General features: G+C 51.0%; 1 protein-coding gene and 1 pseudogene across 1 annotated transcript; both read left to right on the plus strand.

Moving 5' to 3' along the window:
- The first annotated feature begins 213 nt into the window (after positions 1-213).
- On the plus strand, positions 214-16,179 carry LOC114510696 (annotated as a pseudogene).
- Positions 16,180-19,336: 3,157 nt separating this feature from the next.
- On the plus strand, positions 19,337-20,193 carry LOC118497626 (leukocyte immunoglobulin-like receptor subfamily A member 6). Its single transcript, XM_036012680.1, has 3 exons — positions 19,337-19,385; positions 19,578-19,613; positions 19,760-20,193. The coding sequence occupies exons 1-3, from the start codon at positions 19,352-19,354 to the stop codon at positions 20,095-20,097; spliced, it is 408 nt and encodes a 135-aa protein (XP_035868573.1). The 5' UTR covers positions 19,337-19,351; the 3' UTR covers positions 20,098-20,193.
- The last annotated feature ends 6 nt before the right edge of the window (positions 20,194-20,199 follow it).

Here is a 20,199-nt window from a genome sequence, read left to right on the forward strand (position 1 = left end):
GACCTGGAAGGAGGTGCCCTGGGTCACCTCACCTGCAAGGGGTATCTCAGGAAGCTCTGACTCTATTTCTTCCTCCAACATGAGATGAAAGGTGGACTCTTGGGGAGATACTGTCCCCCTTCCTCAGGGTCTGGTGACCTGACAACTCCAGGACTGGGACGGCCAACCTCCCAGTGACCACACCCTCTGTGTCTATCACCCTCAGGACACCCTCTTCTCTCCCTTCAACAGAACTGTGTTCAGAGAGGAGACACCATGCCCTCCACCCTCACAGCCCTGCTCTGCCTAGGTGAGATTTGAGGAGGGGGTAGGGGAATCCCTGCTCTATCAGGATCCCAGGGCTTAAGAGGCTCCTGGGGAGGGGTGTTCTGCTCAGGACACAGGGCAAGTCTCTCACAGGAACTCTTTTGCAGGGCTGAGCGTGGGCTTGAGGACCCCAGTGCAGGCAGGTGAGTGTGTCCCTAGGGTCCCACAACCCTCTATACATAAAGAGCACAAGGTGTTTCCCCATCAGGCAGCTGGGGATGGAAAATAGAAGTTCAGAGTTAATGGATGGAACATGTCAGGGAAGGTCCTGGGTCTGTGATCCAGACACTGGGGGTGGAAATGACTTGTGACTCAGGTTCTCATTTCCTTCCAGGGACCCTCCCAAAACCCACCCTCTGGGCTGAGCCAGGCCCTGAGATCCCTTGGTTGAGCCCCGTGACTATCTGGTGTCAGGGGACCCTGCAGGCCCAGGAGTTCCGTCTGGATAAAGTAGGCAGCCCATCACCCTGGGACAGACAGATCCCACTGGATCCCAAGAACAAGGCCCAGTTTTCCATCACAGAGATAATAGAGCTACATGCAGGGACATATCAGTGTTACTATGTCAGCCAAGGTGTTTGGTCAGAGCGCAGTGACCCCCTGGAGCTGGTGGTGACAGGTGAGAGCACACTCGGGGGTATCAGCCTCAGGCTGTGCCCTCAGGAAGGGGGATGACTGCAAGGGTCTTCCCCTCACAATCCAGCCCTGGGGAACATGAGGGAGGGGTGAGCCCAATTTTACATGCTGCCTCCTTCTCTCCCAGGATTCTACTACAGCAAACCCAGGCTCTCAGCCCTGCCCAGCCCTGTTGTGACCTCAGGAGGGAATGTAAGTCTCCAGTGTGGCTCATGGCAGGAATTTGAAAGGTTCATTCTGACTAAGGAAGGAGAAGAAAGGCTCTCCTGGACCCTGGACTCACAGCAACACCCCAGTGGGCAGGTCCAGGCCCTGTTCTCTGTGGGTCCAGTGACCCCCAGCCACAGGTGGATGTTCAGATGCTATGGATATAACACTAACACACCCCAGCTGTGGTCACTCCCCAGTGATCCTGTGGAGCTCATGATCCCAGGTAAAAAAAAAAGTCTTTATTTTGCATCTTGCATGGATTGAGTCTGTAGATAGGTTACTGGGGTCATTGCAGGGAGGGGTGAGAGGTGGGGTGAGGAGTGTAAGGGGCTCCTGCATCAGAGACACAGAGAGAGAGTCAGTGGGACCTGGGGACCAGGCCAGGAGGAGGGTTCATGGGAGAAACAGCCCTGTCACTCCTGTCTGATCCTGGCAGGTGGCTCAGGGAAGCCCTCCCTCCTGACCCAGCAGGGCCCCACTGTGGCCTCAGGACATAGCCTGACCCTCCAGTGTCATTCTGACCTCGTCTATGACAGATTTGCTCTGTCCAAGGAAGGGGGACAGAACCCCCCTCCCCAGATCTCTGTCCTGCAACCCCAGACTGGGCTCTCAGGCTGACTTCCCCCTGGACACTGTAAGTGGCTCCCATGGAGGCCAGTACAGGTGCTACAGTGGATACGGCCTCTCCTCTGAGTGGTCAGCCCCCAGCGACTCTCTGGACATCCTGGTGGCAGGTGAGGAGCTAGCAGGTTCAGTTAGGGCCCCAGAGCCTGCTCAGGCTCTGCTGGGGGTCTCAGGTGGTGATGGTCAGAAAAAGGGGTGTGGAGTCCCCAGAGAGAGAAGGAAACAGAGACAGGAGATGGGAGGGGTGGGGGAGATACAGAGAAAACAGAGACAGACAGAGGGGAGGTTCCACAGAAAGGGGCCTAGTGACTCTCAGGTCAGAACTAGGTGGTAGCAGCAACTCACCCACCACCCTCTCTAGGTCGGCTCCATGGCCAACCCTTCCTCACTGTACAGCCAGGACCCACAGTGGCCACAGCAGAGAATGTGACCCTGCTGTGTCAGTCACAGAGCTGGAGTGACAGTTTCCTTCTGGCCAAGGAGGGGGCAGCCGATCCACCCCTGCGTCTCAGATCTCAGTCCCAAGCTTGGCAGCACCAGGCAGAGTTCTCCCTGGGTCCTGTGACCTCAGCCCATGGGGGGACCTACAGGTGCTACAGCTCACTCAGCACTTTCCCTTACTGGTTGTCACAGCCCAGTGATCCCCTGGAGCTCATGGTCTCAGGTGAGGAGCCCCAAATACTGCCTTCCGAGCTGTTGTCTCAGGTCCTGTGTCCAGAAGAGATATGGGCTGAAAATGGACAGAGAGGACTGTAGGGATGCTTACCAAGAGGACCTCTGGTCCTTAGGGACCCTGCTATACCTGTCCACCCCACCCTCTCACCTGGGATCAAAGGTGGTAGGTGGACTGAAGGGAGGCCATAGAGCAGGTTCACAGGAAGACTTCAGATGAATCCAAAGTTAGTCCCACACCCTCACACCAGTCTGTCTTCATTCCCAGGACCTTCTGGAGACCCCAGGCCCCCAGCCACAGGGCCCATCCCCAAAGCTGGTGAGTCCCTGAGAACTCTGCTCAGAGGGAGCACAGAGCCACCCAGGGAAGTTCTAAGGGTCCATCAGGGGGTCTTGTGACCCCCAAACACTTAGTGTAAGGACTTTGTCAGGGGCCTGGGAGTCAGGCAGAGATGCCAGAACCACAGGAATGCCAGGGCTCTGAGGCTGGCAGGTGATAGGAGGGGCAGGCATGATGGACAAACATGTTGGGCCCAGGCTGGGGGAGGAGCCATGTTCAAGTGTGGAGAAGGCAGCCACCATCACTCACCCTCATCCTAAATTTCTACAAGTCTCTGAGGATTGGCCCCTCCCCAATTCAGAGTCAGACCCACAGACCGGTAAGTGAGGGTCTCTGTGGGGAGGCAGTGGATGTGTCCCTGGGGACAGGGGCTGAGTCCTGTGCAAGTTCAGGCTCCTCTGGAGGCTCTGACTTGGAAACACCCTTCCCCTCTCTGTGCCTCAGTGTCTCCAAGTGTAAAAGGGGAGACTCGTGGCCCAGAGCTTAGATTTCGTTTCAGTTCTGGCCCTGACCTCCTGGGAGGGAGCTTCTCAGAGAAGCCCCCAAGGAAGGTGTGTTATGGGAACTGTCCCTCTGTAGCAGGGATGATGACACTGTACAGGGAGAGACAGGCAAGGCAAGGTCTAGAAACATGAGTGCTTTCCCTCAGCTCAGGTACTGAGCTCAGAGGAAGGAACAAGGGCTGGAGTGAGACCTGGTTCAGGTCCCGGCTCTGCTGCTCCCACTGTGGGGCACAGAATCCATTCTCTTCCCTGAGTGTCAGGTTCATGTCTGTTCATCCCTGGTCCCCTCCTGCTCACAAGCCTGCAGTGACATTAGGTGACATAAGGGGACTCACAGAGCTCAGGAAGACAGGGCCCCAGTCTAGCCAGACCATTCAAAGGGGGAATCAGGGTTCACCACACACCCCTATTCCTTCTGTGTCCCTGCTGTGCTGGGGACAGGTAATAAGGAAGGACCCTCAGGTCCAGGTGAAACAGGACAGACCCCTGCAGATGAGGAGCCCAGAGCTCAGAGCTGGTGTCCACCTGGGGGCACAGGAGGACAGCACAGGGAATGCACATCCTGGGGTCCAGCCCCAGTCCTGCCCTAGCCAGGCTTAATGACTTGGGGCACATGGCTAACCTCTCTGAGCCACAGTGGCCTAGGTGGTGCATCAGCCATCCCTGGTGCATGAGGGCTGTGAGGTTGGAGGAGATGAATAACAGACCACAGCACATGCCTTGCACACAGTAGGTGCTCATTAAATGGCACCTTTGGTTCATTCATGATGTTACTCCAGCCCAAGGTCTCCAATGGTACTGGAATGTTCTGATTGGAGTCTCAGTGGCCCTCGTCCTGCTGCTCTTCCTCCTCCTCTTCCTCTTCCTCCGACACTGGCATCAAAGCAAAGGCAGGACATTGGGTAAGTAGGAAAGGGGGTGACCTGGGACATAGGACAGAGGGGCTCAGAGCACCTGTCACAGGAAAGTCACCTGAGAAACAGATTTCTCCAGAATCTCACATCAGAAATTGTAGAAGGGCCATGGCTGATGTATCTCAGTGGATTGAGCACTAGCCTGTAAACCAGTCACTGGTTCAATTCCTGGTCAGGGCACATGCCTGGGTTGTGAGTTGGATCCCCATCAGGGGGTTGGGTTGGAGGCAGCCACTCATTGGTGTTTCCCTCTCTCCCTTCCTTCCCCTCTAAAAATAAATGAATAAAAAATTCTAGAAAGGAAACACTGAACATCAGCACAGATGTACAAATGTGAGGTGATCTTTCATCGTTTTCAGTCTCCTTAAACACGAAATGTACGCACAAGTGTGTTAAGGTTTCTCTCTTTCCTCTGGAATCACACAGGAAGGGGTCTGTACCCAACCAGGGCTTACAGTGTCCCTCTTGACAAGCCCAGAGAGAGGCTGATATCCAATCTCTTTCAGGAACCACAGACCAAGGGCCCAAGGACAGAGGCCTGCAGACCAGGTAATTCCTGCCTTGAAGACCCCTGACCCCTGCCCAAGGCCCTGCACTGCCTCTAATTCCCCTGTCTCCTCCCCCAGCTCCAGCCCAGCTGCAGATGCCCAGGAAGAGCCCCTCTGTGAGAGGAAGGGAGAGCTTCCATGGGGAGGGGGCATTGTGATTTCAGGAGGCAATGGGGGAGGGGGTACCATGAGAAGGTGTGGGGGTTAGGGGTGAGAGGGACTGAAATCTACACAGCCTGACCCTTCCCCTCACCTCACCCCTGGGTTAGTGGCCCATGTGGGAGCAGACAGATTTGTAGCCCTGAGATCTTGGGGATCCCACCAGAAGACACCCATTCTGTCCCAGCAGATGCTGCCATGAAGGACCCTCATCCTGGGGAGGGCATGGAGCTGGACTCTCAGGTGAGAACCCTGCTCCTGTCCAGGCACCAAGGACCTTCCTGTTGCCCAGTTTACTCCAATGGTCACTTTCCTCCCTACCTCCCTAGTATCACAGCAGCACCTACACTGATCTCTCCTTCTGGGTACCAGGTCTTCCTGCTGTGACTCACTCCCCTAGCTTTCTTGTGTCCTCATGACCCCTCCTGGATGGTCCCCTGTGCTGGCTCCTCATACTCTGTCTCTGTGAAACCCCAGGTCTCAGGAGGAGGTATGAATGAGCAAATGACTCACAGGTCCCAGGGTCTCATCCCTCATTCACACAGCAGCTGTGATGGGAGCTCACTGGTTACAGACTCCATGTTGGTGCCACAGTGCAGCCCTGAGCAGCCTGTCCCCACCCTCCTCCAGCTCCCCTGTGGGTGAGGGAGACACGTGCAGACAGGCAGATGGCCTCCTGGAGAGCCAACTACTGTGAAGGACAATGAAGCAAGAGCAGGAGGTGGAGTGTGTGGTGAGGGGAGAACAGAGAAAACAGCAGGTGCAAAGGTCCTGAGGCGGGACCTGCTGCTTCAGCCAGATGGGCCCTGTGGCTGGAGCTAAATGAGCAAGAGACAGGGTGTTAGGTTAAGAGTCAGATCCGTAGAAGCACCAGGAGTCCCAGGGCTAAGGGAGTCCCTGCAAACTCCACCAGGAGAGTGACCTCATCTGATCTGAAGTTTAAGTCATCACTCTGACACCATGTGGACACGTGACTGGAGGGTTTCAACTGTGGGGCCAAGGATACGCTGGTTCTGTCTCACTGTCTCTCTGCAACAGAACAGAACCCATGACAACCCCCAGGGAGTGACATGTTCCTAGGTGACTCACTCAACATCGAGGCTCAGGCAGGGAATGGCCACCTCTCCTTCCTCTTTGTCATGGGAATTGCTGGCCATGAAGGGAAGAGAAGCAGAAAATGACTGACAGTCAAGTGGGTCCCATCCTCCCCAGTCCCCAGGCTTCCCCAGCCCCAACCACCTTTCACCTCTCTCACTGCCCCCCTGCTCCAGGCTGCTGCCTCTGCTGCCCCCCAGGATGTGACCTATGCCCAGCTGACTCACTTGGGCCTCAGACAGGAGACAAGCATACCCCCTTCCTCCCCATCAGAGGAGACACCAGATGAGTCCAGCGTGTATGCTTCTCTGGCCACCCACTAGCCAAGGAAGAACCCAGACCCCACACTCCAGGGAGAGGGCCTGCAGGGACCCCAGAAGGCACAGAAGCTGCCCCCTAAGGACACTCAGCTAGTGACCCCAGTCAGCCTGGAGACCTGACATGGACTGCCAGCAGCTTCAACTGATTTTGCAGTTGAAGATAAATGGCATCTGAACACTTTGTAATCAAAGGAATAGCCTTATCAATAATCAGTGTGTTAACTGATTATGAGAGGAAGTGAGAGAATGTTTAAATTAATGATAACATAAATATTATACACCAAGTATATAAAATAAGAAAAGTAAGAAGCATGAGCAAATATGTTAGAAAATAAAAGCCTAAAATAAATGACCTAAGTTATTTTATCAATTAATATAGAATTGGAGCCCTGGCTGGCGTAGCTCAGTGGATTGAGTTCGGGCTGGGAACCAAAGTGTCCCAGGTTCGATTCCCAGTCAGGGCCCATGCCTGGGTTGCAGGCCACAGCCCCCAGCAACCGCACATTGATGTTTCTCTCTCTCTCTTTCTCCCTCCTTTCTCTCTCTAGAAATAAATAAATAAAATCTTAATTTAAAAAAAAAAGAAAAAGAAATAAGCCACGCAGTAAAAGACAAATACCACATGATCTCACCTTTAACAGGAACCTAAACAACAAAACAAACAAACAAGCAAGATATAGTCAAAGACACTGAAATAGAGGACAGGCTGACAGTGGCCAGAGGGGAGAGGGGAGGGAACTTCAGGGGAGAATGGGAAGGGTTTACAGGAACAAATATAAAGGACACATGGACAAAAACCAGGGAGGATGGAAATGGGAGGGTGGTGGGGAGGGATGGGTGGGTGGGCTGGAATGGGAGTAAAGGACAGAAAAATGTACTTGAACAATGATTAAAATAAAATTAGGACTTCTGGCCAAGATAGAGGCATAGTTGGATGCACCGTGCCTCCATGCACAACCAACATAGAGACAACAACAATTTAGAAACAGAATAACATCCAGAACTTACAGAAAATTGATCTGAATGGAAGTCAGACAACCAAGAAGTTGAAATAGACCTGTTCATCCAGACCCGTAGGAGGGGCGGAGTCAGGCAGCCAGGTGCAGGTTGCGGGGCAGACAGCAGAGAGTATTGGGCTTGTAAGGCCTCCAGGGGTGCGTAAAGCATCCAGGGTGCATGAGACTGCAGCGGGAGGACCCTGAGTGTGCAAGCGACAGCTGGCAGACCCCAGCTGAGGGGTGGCAACTGGCAGACCCAGAGAGGTGGCGATTGTAAAGCAAGGCAGTGCGTGCAACCCAGGATCCCAGCGCTGGGAAATAGAGCCTCGGGACACTGATTGAGGGCATCTGAGGCAGTTAAGGCACACAGAGATACCCAGCCTCACAGGAGAGGTCCTTGGAGGGTCCCATGGCCTGCACAATCCCACCCACATGGGAATTAACACCAGGTGGGACCAGTTTGCTCGGGGGAGGCAGCAGAAGGGATTGAGGTCCCACGGAGAATGGAGGAAGTGCCATTGTTTCCTCTCGACCCCGCCCCCACATACAACATCACAACCCAGAGACTGGGGTGCCTGGCCCTGATGAACACCTAAGGCTTCGCCCCTCAATGTAACAGGTGCGACCAGACCAAAAAGAGGGAGAGAGAGCAAGAGCAAGAGCGAGAGAGAGAGATAGAGAGAGAGATGGCTCAAACAGAAGACCAAATCAAAGCCCCAGAACCCATCCTTTTAAGCGACTAAGAGATAGCCAACCTATCAGATGCACAGTTCAAAACACTGGTGATCAGGAAGCTCACAGAATTGGTTGATTTTGGTCTCAAATTAGATGAACAAATGCAGGCTACAATAAGAGAAATGAAGGAAAATGCACAGGGAACCAATAGTGATGGGAAGGAAACTGGGACTCAAAACAATAGAATGGACCAGAAGGAGGAGAGAAACAACCAAACAGAAAAGAATGGAGAAATAGGAATTCAGAAAAATGAGGAGAAGCTTAGGAACCTCTAGGACAACTTTAAACGTTCCAACATCAAAATTATAAGGATACCAGAAGAAGAGGAGGAGGAGCAACAAGTGGAAAAGTTATTTGAACAAATAATAAAGGAGAACTTCCCCATTCTGGCAAAGGAAATAGACTTCCAGGAAGTCCAGGAAGCTCAGAGAGTCCCAAACAAGTTGGACCCAAGGAGGAGCACACCAAGGCACATCATAATTATATTAGCCAAGATTAAAATGAAGGAGAGAATCCTAGAAGCAGCAAGAGATAAGGAGACAGTCACCTACAAAGGAGTTCCCATCCGACTGTCAGCTGATTTCTCAAAAGAGACCTTACAGGCAAGAAGGGGCTGGAAAGAAGTATTCCAAGTCATCAAAGGCAGGACCTACATCCCAGATTGCTTTATCCAGGAAAGCTTTCATTTAGAATGGAAGGACAGATAAATTGCTTCTCAGGTAAGGTCAAGTTAAAGGAGTTCATCATCACCAAGCCCTTATTTTATGAAATGTTAAAGGAACTTATCTAAGAAAAAGAAGATAAAAAAAACATGTACAGTAAAATGACAGCAAACTCACAATTATTAACAACCACACCTAAAACTAAAACAAAAGAAACTAAGCAAACAACTAGAACAGAAACAGAACCACAGCAATGGACATCACATGGAGGGTTAGGAACAGGGAAGTGGGAGGAGGAGAGAGGGGGAAAAGGTATGGAGAATAAGTAGCATAGATGGTAGGTAGAAAACAGAGGGGAGGGCAAGAATACTATGGGAAATGTAGAAGCTAAAGAACTTATGACACACGGACATGAACTAATGGGGAGAATGTGGGTGGGAGAGGGTGTACAGGGGGAGGAGAGTGAAGGGGGAAATGGGACAACTGTAATAGCATAATCAATAAAATATATTTAATTTTTTTTAAAGTTAAGGCCTTGAACTCCTGCTCTCTATAACTGGGAATGATCCCAGTACTGTCCTTGTGACCTCTTCTATTTAACAGAGCCATGGAGGCACCAACCAAATAAATAAAATGAAATTATAGACATGAATGGATAAGACTAATAATGTATCACTCAGAGATTAAACAGTGGTTTGCATAGGACGTTCAAAGTAATAGGAAGATGTATTACTCAAATTAAACGGGAGTTTTCCAGTATCAGTGGATACATGGTCAGTCCATAGCAATCAATTGCATTTCTGATTTCTGGTTCTGGACCAAGATAAAGCAGGTGAATATCTCATTACTCTCTGACTTTACACCAAAGACTCTGACTTTTGACTTTTCACCCCCAGAATTGTAAGATAATACATTTGTATTGTTTTAAGCCATGAAGTTTGTGGTGATTTGTGACAACAAATAAATTCAGCGACTTACATTTTCTTTTGATTCATGTCTGCATGGTACAAACATCTTTCTTTAGCATCTTTCTCTTCTGTTAATGTGGGAAGATACACATAACATGAAATTTACCTTTTAGCCACTATTCAAGTGTACAGCTCAGTGGGGTTAAGTAATACACCGTGTTAGGCAACGGTCTGCACTGTCCATTTTCAGAACCTTTGCATCATCTCAAACAGAAACTGGTGCCCAATCAACACTAACTCTTGTGCCCCCTCATAATCAGCTGTGGGTAGTGTCTATGCTGTGTGCTGCCTCTAGGAGTCTGCTGATTCTGTGCAGTTCATATAAGTGGAATCTTACAACAGGTGGCCTTTCGTGTCTGAATTATTTTCCTTAGCACAATATTTTCAAGGTTTAGCCAAGTTGCTCATTCTTTTACATTTTTTAAAATATTTTTTTAAACGTTTTATTTCTTTATTTTTAGAGAGAGGGGAGGGGAGGGAGGAAGAGAGCAAGAGAAACATCAATGTGTGGTTGCCTCTTGAGCACCTCCTACTGGGGATTGGCCCACAACTCAGACAGGTGCCCTGACTGGGAATCGAACTGGTGACCCTTGGGTTCCCAGGCTGGCACTCAATCCATTGAGCTACACCAGCCAGGTCTGTTCTTTAACTTTTAACCTTTTTACATCATTGTATTTCAAGTGAATTTCTTATAGACTGCATATAGTAAGGTCTTGTTTGATATTTCAAATCAACCAGTCTGATAATCTGTATCTTTTAATTATTGTGTTTAGACCCTTTAGAGATAATGTAATCACTTATAAGATTACTATTTAGGTTTTTATTTTATTTATTTTAGTTTTCTATTTGTCCCTTTATTGTTTGTTCATCTTTTTCTTTCTCTTCCCTTTCCTTGGCTTTAGAGAATGTTTTCAGTATTCCATTTTAATTTTTCTATAGGTGTGTTGACTACACATCTTTGAATGCTCCTTAAGTGGCTGTTCTACATATTCTCACACATCACCAACTCAACACAGTCTAGTGGGGTTTAGTAAGTTTCCACTTGCAGGGACATGTAGGAACCATATAAACATGTAGCTCACCTACTTACATTGTCCTTGTTGTATGCGTTATGTCTACAAACACTTCCAGGGCTCTGTCCGAGCTCATGGGACCTTCCACAGGCAGGTGATCCTCCCCCAAACCTTTTGCTTCAGCCCAATAATCCTGCTTGGCAGCTGGGGAGGGGGCAGCAGGTCTGGGCTGGTGGAGATGGGTCAGGGAGGGGACTTGAGGTGGCAGCTGAGGAAGCTGAAGAGGAGAAGGGCACCCCAGACACTTCAGGTCCGATTCCTTTCCAAGGATCCTCCCCCAAACACTCCATCTGGACTGACGCTCAGAGAAGCCCTGTGACTGAGAGGAGCCCTGTGAGCTCCTGGAGTCTGGGGGCCTCTGCAGGCTAATGTTTGTACAGTTTGTGTAGAGAGAGGGGCTTTGGACGCAATGCTGCGAAGCCCCCACAGGAATGCAGCAATAAGATCTATTTCCCTGTGGAATCCACAAAGTCACACACTGCAGGATGGCAGGAGGGTGCGTGCCACAGCTCCAAGGGCTACTCAGAGAAGAGTGAGCCCCTACCTCTGGTGGTGACAGGTCACAGAGAAAGGAGCCAGGACCCCCTCCCCACTGCAGATTCCTCCTCACAGCAAAAGGGAACAGAGTGTGGCCCCAGGGGGACCTGGCCCCTCAAAGTCCACACCTGGGTGCATGTGGGATAGTGGTTACCCCTTTAACATCAGGATATTCATTTATTTTGCAGTTTCTTGTCCATACTCCTATCTAGACGACCAACTGAACAAGTAATTGGAGCTCACAGTAGTGGGGTAATACTTGATCCTAGAAAGATTGCATGGTGCATTGTAGGTATTCCATCACCTTTTATTTTTATTTGCTTACATTTTCTTTTTAATTTTTTATTGTTGTTCAATTACAGTTGTCCCCATTTCCTCACCCCTGCTCCAAGACTCTCCCCTTCCTTACACACCCACCACATTCCATCATGTTTTCTAAATTTAACAGGTTGCCCTGGCTGGTTTGGTTGTCGGTTCAATTCCCAGTCAGGGCACATTGCCTGGGTTGCAGGCCAGGTCCCCAGTGAGGGGCACACAAGAGACAATGACACATTGATGTTTCTCTTCCTCTCTTTCTCCACTGTCCATCTTGACTGTGGAGTCGCACACTTTGATGTGCTCACATTTCAACCCACACATCTCCATCGGATCTAGAAACCAATGAGGACTGATCCATCCCAGGACCCAGGGACAGTCACACCACAGCCATTCTGAGGAGTGAGGTTCATAACAACATGTTTCCCTTGGGAAAACTGAGGCTCAGAGATTGAATATTATCACTTGATAACACATAGGAAGTGGGTGATGACGGAGCATTTAAACAAGAACGAGCTTTGTCACCAACATTAGAGCACTAACCCACTCATTGTCCCCAAAAGCAGAAGACCTGAGGGTAGAACCACAGGATGAGGGGACAGCTCATGCCCAGAGAAAAGGGCTCTGAGGAGGCAGGAATGACTCAGACTTTTCCCTGGAAGGTGTGGGTGGACATTCTAAAAAAAGAAGGAGAAGTTCATGAGGTGGCTGTTCTAGAACGAAAACTGCACTCCAGAGCCAGAGCAAGGGATGTGTTTGCTTCCTTATTTCCCTGCGTTTCTCCTTTGAGCTCATTATCACAATGACACTCGCCTGAACTGCACAGTGAGGAGGAGCTGGTGTCTCTGCTGATCTGAGCTCTGCAGGCACAGGGACCCCCGTCTTCCTGAAGCGTCTCCAGGGCCTGGGTGACCACAGTCCATAGGGAGGACCTGGGCAGGTGACTGGGCAGAGGATGAAGGGACCCGGTGGGGGAGGCCCTGACCTAGAAGGATGGCCTTGGGTCCCCTCACCTGCTAGGGGAGTCTCAGGAGGCTCAGGATCTATTTCCTGTTACATCATGTGAATGAGAGTCAAGCTCCTGGGAAGACAATGTTCCCCTTTCTGAGGGGCTGCTGGTGCACTGCACTGCGACAGGGACAGCCAGCCTCCCAATGCCGACACGCTGAGTGTCTGTCCAACCTGAGGACTCCTTGGTCTCTTCCTTCTGCTCGGCTGGGTTCAGAGAGGAGACACCATGCCCTCCACCCTCACGGCCCTGCTCTGCCTCGGTGAGATGTGAGGGGGAGGGGAAGCTCTGTTCTGTCAGGACCCCAGGACTCAGGAGGCTTCTGGGGAGGAGGGTTCTGCTCAGAACTCAGGGCAAATCTCTCACAGGGACTCTTGCGGGGCTGAGTGTGGGCCTAAGGACCCCAGTGGAGGCAGGTGAGTCTGTCTCTGGGAGTACCAGGTTTCACCTTGTCATTGAGAACAAGGGGGCTCTGTCCCATCATCTAAAAAAGGAGAAAATCAGTCTTGGCTGTGTGGCTCAGTGGTTGGGCATCATTCTTTATCAAAGTAAAAAGTTGTAGACTCAATTGCCAGTCACAACCCATACATGAGCCACCCAGTGCTTCTCTCTCGTATTAATGTTTTGCGTGTGCACTCTCTTGCTCTCTCTCTCTCTCCCCTTCCCTTCCTCTCTCTCTAAAAGCAGTGAAAAAATGTCCCTTCAAAGTTTAAAAAGCAGAAAAATAGATCTGGGCTGACAGATGGAAGACATCAAGGAAGGTCCTGGGACTGAGATCGGAACACTGGGGGTGTAAGTGTCTTGCTACCCAGGTTCTGATTCCTTCCAGGGACCCTCCCCAAACCCACCCTCTGGGCTGAGGCAGGCACTGTGATCCCCTGGGGGAGCTCAGTGACCATCTTGTGTCAGGGGGCTCCACAAGCTGAGGAGTACCATTTGTATAAAGATGATACTTCAGAGCCCTGGTTCAAACAGAAGACACTGGATCCCAGGAACAAGACCAAGTTCTCCATCACACAGATGACAGCGCGTACTGCAGGGAGATATCAGTGTTACTATCTCAGACAAGGTGTCTGGTCAGAGCACAGTGTCCTCCTGGAGCTGGTGGTGACAGGTGAGGGCACACCAAGGTCCCAGCTTCAGGTTCTGCCTTCAGGAAGGGGGACGCTCTCTAGGCATCTCCCCCTCACAGCCCAACCCTTGGGGACGTGAGGGAGATGTGAGCCCCATTTAACATGCTGCCTCTTTCTCCCCTAGGAGCCTACAGCAAACCCAGGCTCTCAGCCCTGCCCAGTGCTGTTGTGACCTCAGGAGATACCGTCATCCTCCAGTGTGGCTCACGGCAGGGATTTGAGAGGTTCGTTCTGACTAAGGAGAAGACAGGCTCTCCTGGACCCTGGACTCACAGCCTCACCCCAGTGGGCAGTTCCAGGCCCTGTTCTTTGTGGGTCCTGTGACCCCCAGCCACAAGTGGATGTTCAGATGCTATGGATATAGCAGGAACACACCCCAAGTGTGGTCACAGCCCAGTGACTCCCTGGAGCTCCTGGCCTCAGGTGAGGGACTCCTGGCCCTGTCCTCTCTGTGCTCCCTCACCTCAGGGCACTGTCCCTTGGAAAGTTAGGGACAGAAATAAATGAGGAGTGCAGGAGGCTCCACAGAGGGGGGTAGAGCCCCTGAGAGGTGGAAAAAGACAGGGTCTCTCGCCTGTGTGTCCTCTGTTCTGAATCTCAGCAGAGAGAAAGAGCAGGAGGGTAGAGTGAGATTTGTGAGAAGTGAAGTGAAAGGTGGTTAGACTAAGCAGAGAGGACAGATCCCTTCCCCTACTCAGCCCCTGCATCTTCATCTCAGAGTCTGAGCCCCTGGGGTCCCAGTCTCCACTGGACCCTCTCCCAGAGAGAGCAGCTTCATCTCCCCTGAGTGTCCAGCTCTACAGGCCCCTGGGCTCACCGGGAGTCTTCAGCACTCAGTGCTCACCTGACAGTGAGGAGGGGCTGTGCCAGGCTCAGCAGGAGCTGGGGACTCCCACCCACACTGAGGGTCTCCTGTCTGCTCTGTGGTTCTGGGGGCCCTTGTCTGTTCCTGCTCCTTTCTGAAGACTTTTATGCAATACTTGCATGTATAAATTTCAATTATAAACATTTCTGCCTTCAAAAAAGAAATTCTATACCTATTTAACTATGATTGTGTTAAATTTGCCCATTTATTATAAAAACATCCATTTATTATTAAGATGTTTTTAAAACATGAGTTAAAAGGTGTGTTTTCTACTTCAGATGCATTTTGAAGTTTTAGTCATAAAATTACCTATACTCAGAGCTCAAGAATTGTTTGAGTACCCCATATACATCTGTGTATATAGATGAGACCCACCCATGGACCCTGAGTCCTCAGCTGCTGAATAAATATACACTCTCAGCTCCAGAAGAGTGAGCTTGGATGGTTCAGTCTCCCACAGAGAGCAAAGAGACTACAAGGATGTCCTATGTTCTGTAATAAGAGACCACATTTCTCACCAAACCTGAATTCTTGGGGCAAAGACAACCTATGTCCCAAAGGGCCTCAGGAGCAAAGTCTGCACTCAGAAGTCCCCAGGAAACTGACAGGGTCCATGACAGCAGACAGGACCCCCATTCCAGAGAAAGAGTTTGAGAAAGGGCTGGAAATGGTCACATCATGAGGAATGGGAGAGTTTTGAAAACTGTTTGGCTTGAGTGGCATCAACTCCTCATGTGCCCACTTCTTTATGGTTTTCAAGGAGCAGCCAACACCATCATCCCATCACACAACAGCTCAGATAACAAGAGCAGTGAATAGGAGAGTCCTCAGTTGTGGGGCTGGGTGCAAAGGGTTCCATCTCTCAGGGAAAGACAGGTGGGCTGTGTGAGCATCCAGGATGCAGGGGTGACTTTGTCTGCTGTGACCTCTGTGACCTCTTTCTCCACATTTCCTAGATTCCCACCCCCAAGACTACACAGTGGAGAATCTCATCTGCATGGGTGTGGCTGGCTTGGCCCTGGTGATCCTCAGGGTGCTGTTGTTTCAGGCTCGAGACAGCGAGAGAATGGTCCAGGCTGCTGCCAGGACCTGAACACAGAGGGGACAGGGCACCATTCAGAGTGGGGGGAGCATGGAGCCCATCTGATGACCCAGGAGGTGGAGAAGGACAGTCTGACCACAGGCGGGAAACTGTCTGCTGATGTGTCCAGGGGAGCAGACATGGCAGATGAGGTTTGGGGACAGGAAACGTGAGCTGTGTTGCTGTGGAGATGCCTCCTACATCCAACTGTAGGGCTGTCCCTGCTCATCCTCACTGGCTCCCCTTGACTGTCCCTCTATTCTCACCACTGTGACCTGAGGGGCCGCCCCACATGGCTGGTTTGGGTTCACATCTACACACTCCTTTATGCTGGATCCCACTCATATAAACAAATGTGGTGTCTTCATTACATGGGAGGGGTTTTTAAGCCATAAAAACAAAGTACCAACACCAGCAACAGAGTGAATGAATGTCAACATTCTGCAGCTAAGTGACAGAAGCCAGAGAGAAAAGATCACGTTTTCTATAACTGCGTTTGTACGAAGCATCCAGGAGGAGGAAACCCACAGAGACAGAAGTCAGGTGGGCTTGTCAGGGGCTGACAAAGAGGGGGAGATGAGAGACTCTGTAGGTATTTGGGGGTGGGTTCATGCAATGTTGTTATTAAAACCAGATAAAATTGTGGTGTAGACATTGTGTATGTACTACATTCCAGTGAATTCTATATTTTAAAATGCTAACTTCTATGTCACAGGAACTCACGTCATTAAAAGAAATGTAACTAAATTGCCCTGGTTCCCTGTGGGTCCTTATTACCATAGAAGTGGCCCCACATCCCCAGGGCAATTTCATGGGAGGCGGGACTCCCAGCAGGTCCAAAATGCCCTCAGTGCCCAGTGCTCAGGCTCAACCCCTGGTGGGATTCCCACCCTCACTCCTCAGTGTGGTGAGTCCAGGATCCAGGACAAGCAGAGTCCTTCCTGTCTCCCCTCAGTCTGGGCTCACCTGCCATCAACCAAGGATGCCCTGTAGCTTCTGATGCCCCCTGAGGGCTTGGGGGATATATATGTGGCTGCCAAGTAGCCCTTCCTCCCTCAAGTCTCTTAAGCTCGTGTCTTAATCAGGCCCAGAAATGACACAGATGGAGCCTCTTTATGTCTCAGGCTCCACTGATCCTCACAACACCAATGAGAGCTGATCTTCCACCCTTGTCTGCAGTGAGGGAAAAGGGAGAGGGGAAGGGACTGGCTCAGAACAGACTTTCTTTTTTTTATTATTATTATTATATTTTAATCATTGTTCAAATACAGTTTTCTCCTTTTTAATCCCAATCCATTCCCCCCTCCCACCCACCCCACTTCCCTCCCATTACCACCCTCCCCTTAGTTTATGACCATGTGCCCTTTAAGTTTGTTCCTGTGAGCCCTTCCCACTGACCCCTTAAATTCCCTCTTCTCTCCCCTCCGGTCACCATGAGCCTATCCTCTATTTCAGTGTCTTTGGTTATATTTTGGTTGCTTCTTTGTTTTGTTATTTAGGTTCCTGTTAAAGGTGAGATCATATGGTATTTGTCTTTCACTGCCTGGCTTGTTTCGCTAAGCATAATGTTTTCCAGCTCCATCCACGCTGTTGCAAAGGGTAGGAGCTCCTTCTTTCTTTCTGCTGCATAGAATTCCATTGTGTAAATGTACCATAGTTTTTTGATCCATTCATTTACTGATGGGCATCTCAGAACAGACTTTCAATAATGTTTCCCCTTGTCTCACATTAAAACCTGTGAATTATGTGCAACTACTGTTTCTGCCCAGCACATGGAGATGGAGTGTCCAGTATCAAATGAAATGAAATGTCAGAGCAGGGCAGTGAGGAGGCAGACATGCTCAGGGGCCTGGATGAGGGGGATGGAGAGAAGGTCTCCTACTCACAGAGATGAGGAAGTCAGAGAGGAAGTGTGAGGGAGAGACCAAACCACACCCCCAGCCAGGAGAGTGGGTGGCTCTTGCAGTGGGTCAGGTGACCATGTTGTAATCCTCTCCCCACCGAGGTGCCCCTCACTGGGGTGGTCAGTCTGGAGACAGCCCCATTGGCTCCCCAGGCCACACAGGTAGAGCACAGACGTGCCATCAGCTCTTCCCTCTCTTCCCCCCACACGATGAACACGCCCACAGCTATGACCCTGAGACCTTTCTGCCACCCAGTTCCCCTCCACAGTCACACTCAGGTGAAGACCCAGGACATCATGGGGGTGTGACCCCATCAGCCCCCTCTCTGGCCTCACTGTGGACCCTCACTCCCAGCTGAGGGTTTTACTCCCATGGACCTGAACTTACCTGTCATGGACCCTCCCTGCACAAAGCCTTTCTCCAGGTCTCCACCTCACTCCAGCACATCCAAGCAGCTCCACCTGCTGGTCCATGTTGTTGGACATGAGGCTGAGCTAACCTCTCCATCCCAAGCAGAAACAACTGGTCCCTACAAAGCAGACCCTTCCCAGTGCCCACCTCCCCTCCCCAGACTCACACACCTGGGTCATAGCCACACTAGGCTTGTCATGGGCACCCCCTGAGCCAATCTGCTCAGAGCACACTCTGCCCAACTCCTACACCAAGATAATGACAAAGAAATGTTCCCACCTCTTCTCACTCAGCTTCAATCACACTTGTGTTATGGGATTTCTGTTTGGATTTCATGAGAAATTCTCATAAACCACAGATAGTACTGAGCAGTTCATCACCTCTGTATTAGATTAGGGCAGGAGTTTTATCACAGTTCATCATCCATTCCTCACTACTACAGTCTTTTGTCATGGAGCAGTATCTTCTCAAAACAGCAACCTGCTTGCACATTCCTTTACTGAAAAGTGTTCCATTACCTGAAAGATCAAACCCAGGAGTCCCTGCAGGGAGTAGAGGCCCCATGTGCCCAGGGCCCAGCACACTCTGTGACTCACAGCTCTCAGAATAATCACCCTCTTCCTGGTCAAGGGTCCTCTGATCCCCCCTGTGCTGACCCCTAGTGTGTCCTGGACCCTCCCTCACCTGCAGGTCCCCACATTCCATGGTGTCCACCTGTATGCAGTCTCTGTGCTCCATTCTTCTCCTTCCCTGAAACTTACCAAACTGACCCCCACATCATCTATTGCCTACACATTTGTACTGTCTGATGTCACTAACCAGCACTGCATGTGTCCAGGGGAAGGATGGGTCACCTTCCTCAATGAACTTCGTGACTGGACTGGGCACCTGCTGGGAAATATTGGCCGGTTTCCGGGATGGAGAAAGCCTGGAAGAAAGTTTGCATTTACATTGTCTCAGGAAAAGGAAGTGAATTGCCCACAGTTACGTGGGCTGTAAACCAGGCAGAGTCAGAAGTGCGACAGGAGCTGAGCAGCTCCTGAGTCCTGCCCAGAGACTTCTGCCCTCATGTTCCAGGACAGGGGTCACCCTCTGGACTTGGGCATCACATGAGGTGCAGGCAGCATGTGTGGGGTCTGCTGAGACTCAGATCTGGTCTGAAAGTTCCCAGATCCTGGTGTCTCCTCCACCACCTCTCAGGAGGGCAGGTTGCTGCTGCAGAGGAAACTGTGACTTGTGACACGGAGTCAGGATCTTGTCACATCCTGTGTGTCCATCTGTCCTGTGGGCTCTGTGGTCTTCATACTTCATCTGCATCACTGGGAGACGTGTCATGACCCTGACCCTCATTGTCCTTCTGGGCCTTGGTGAGTTCTGGAGAAAGAGAAGGGTGAGTCCCCTTCACTTCCAGGTTCCCTCCTCAAAGGGCCCCAGGACCCAGGAGACTCAGAGGGGGCAGAAATTCTAAGGAGAGAAGATATCAGTTCAGCAGGGGCCCAGACCAGGCCTGGAGCTTCTGTGTGTAGGTGAAGGATAATCTCACAAGGACTCTCTTCCAGGGCTGTGTCGGTGCCCATGGGACCAGGTCCAGGCAGGTGAGTCCTCCCCCAGACCTGCTTCAGCACAGTGATGGGACAGCTGGGGGACACACAGTGGGCTTGAGCAGATGGTGACCAGTGTACAACTGGGGAACAGAGGGGACAAGGACCCTCCTGACACTGCAAGTCTGATTCCTTTCCAGGACTTCCCCCCAAACCCTCCAACTGGGCTGACCCAGGCCCCAGGGTCAGAGAGGGGAGCCCTGTGACCATCTGGTGTCAGGGGTCTCTGCAGGCAGATAGCTACAGTCTGTATAAAGACAAGAGGTCTAAGCCCTTGGACACAAGCATCCCAGAGGCCTCCAGCAACAAGACCAGGTTCCTCATTCAGCCCATGGGCTCACACTGTGCAGGACTGTACCAGTGTGCATACAGCACTGGGGACACGCTGTCTGAGAGGAGCAAGCCCCTGCTCCTGGTTGTGACAGGTAAGGGGGAACGTAGGTCCCCTCCCCACTGCAGGCTCCTCCTCAGAGGATAACGGGGACAAAGTGTGGCTTTAGGGGGGCCGCACCCCTCACAGCACACACCTGGGGAAAGTGGGATGATGGTCCCCTTTAACTCAGATCTTCCTTCTCCCTCA

The sequence above is a fragment of the Phyllostomus discolor genome, chromosome 12 (assembly GCF_004126475.2).
Source record: "Phyllostomus discolor isolate MPI-MPIP mPhyDis1 chromosome 12, mPhyDis1.pri.v3, whole genome shotgun sequence".
NCBI classification, from domain to species: domain Eukaryota; kingdom Metazoa; phylum Chordata; class Mammalia; order Chiroptera; family Phyllostomidae; genus Phyllostomus; species Phyllostomus discolor.

Bases quoted from the DNA above. Each gene is read 5' to 3' on its own strand.
- LOC118497626 (XM_036012680.1), top strand. From the start codon at position 19,352: ATGACCCTGACCCTCATTGTCCTTCTGGGCCTTG. The intron at 19,386-19,577 runs GTGAGTTCTGGA...ACTCTCTTCCAG, and splicing joins CATTGTCCTTCTGGGCCTTG to GGCTGTGTCGGTGCCCATGG. The intron at 19,614-19,759 runs GTGAGTCCTCCC...ATTCCTTTCCAG, and splicing joins ATGGGACCAGGTCCAGGCAG to GACTTCCCCCCAAACCCTCC.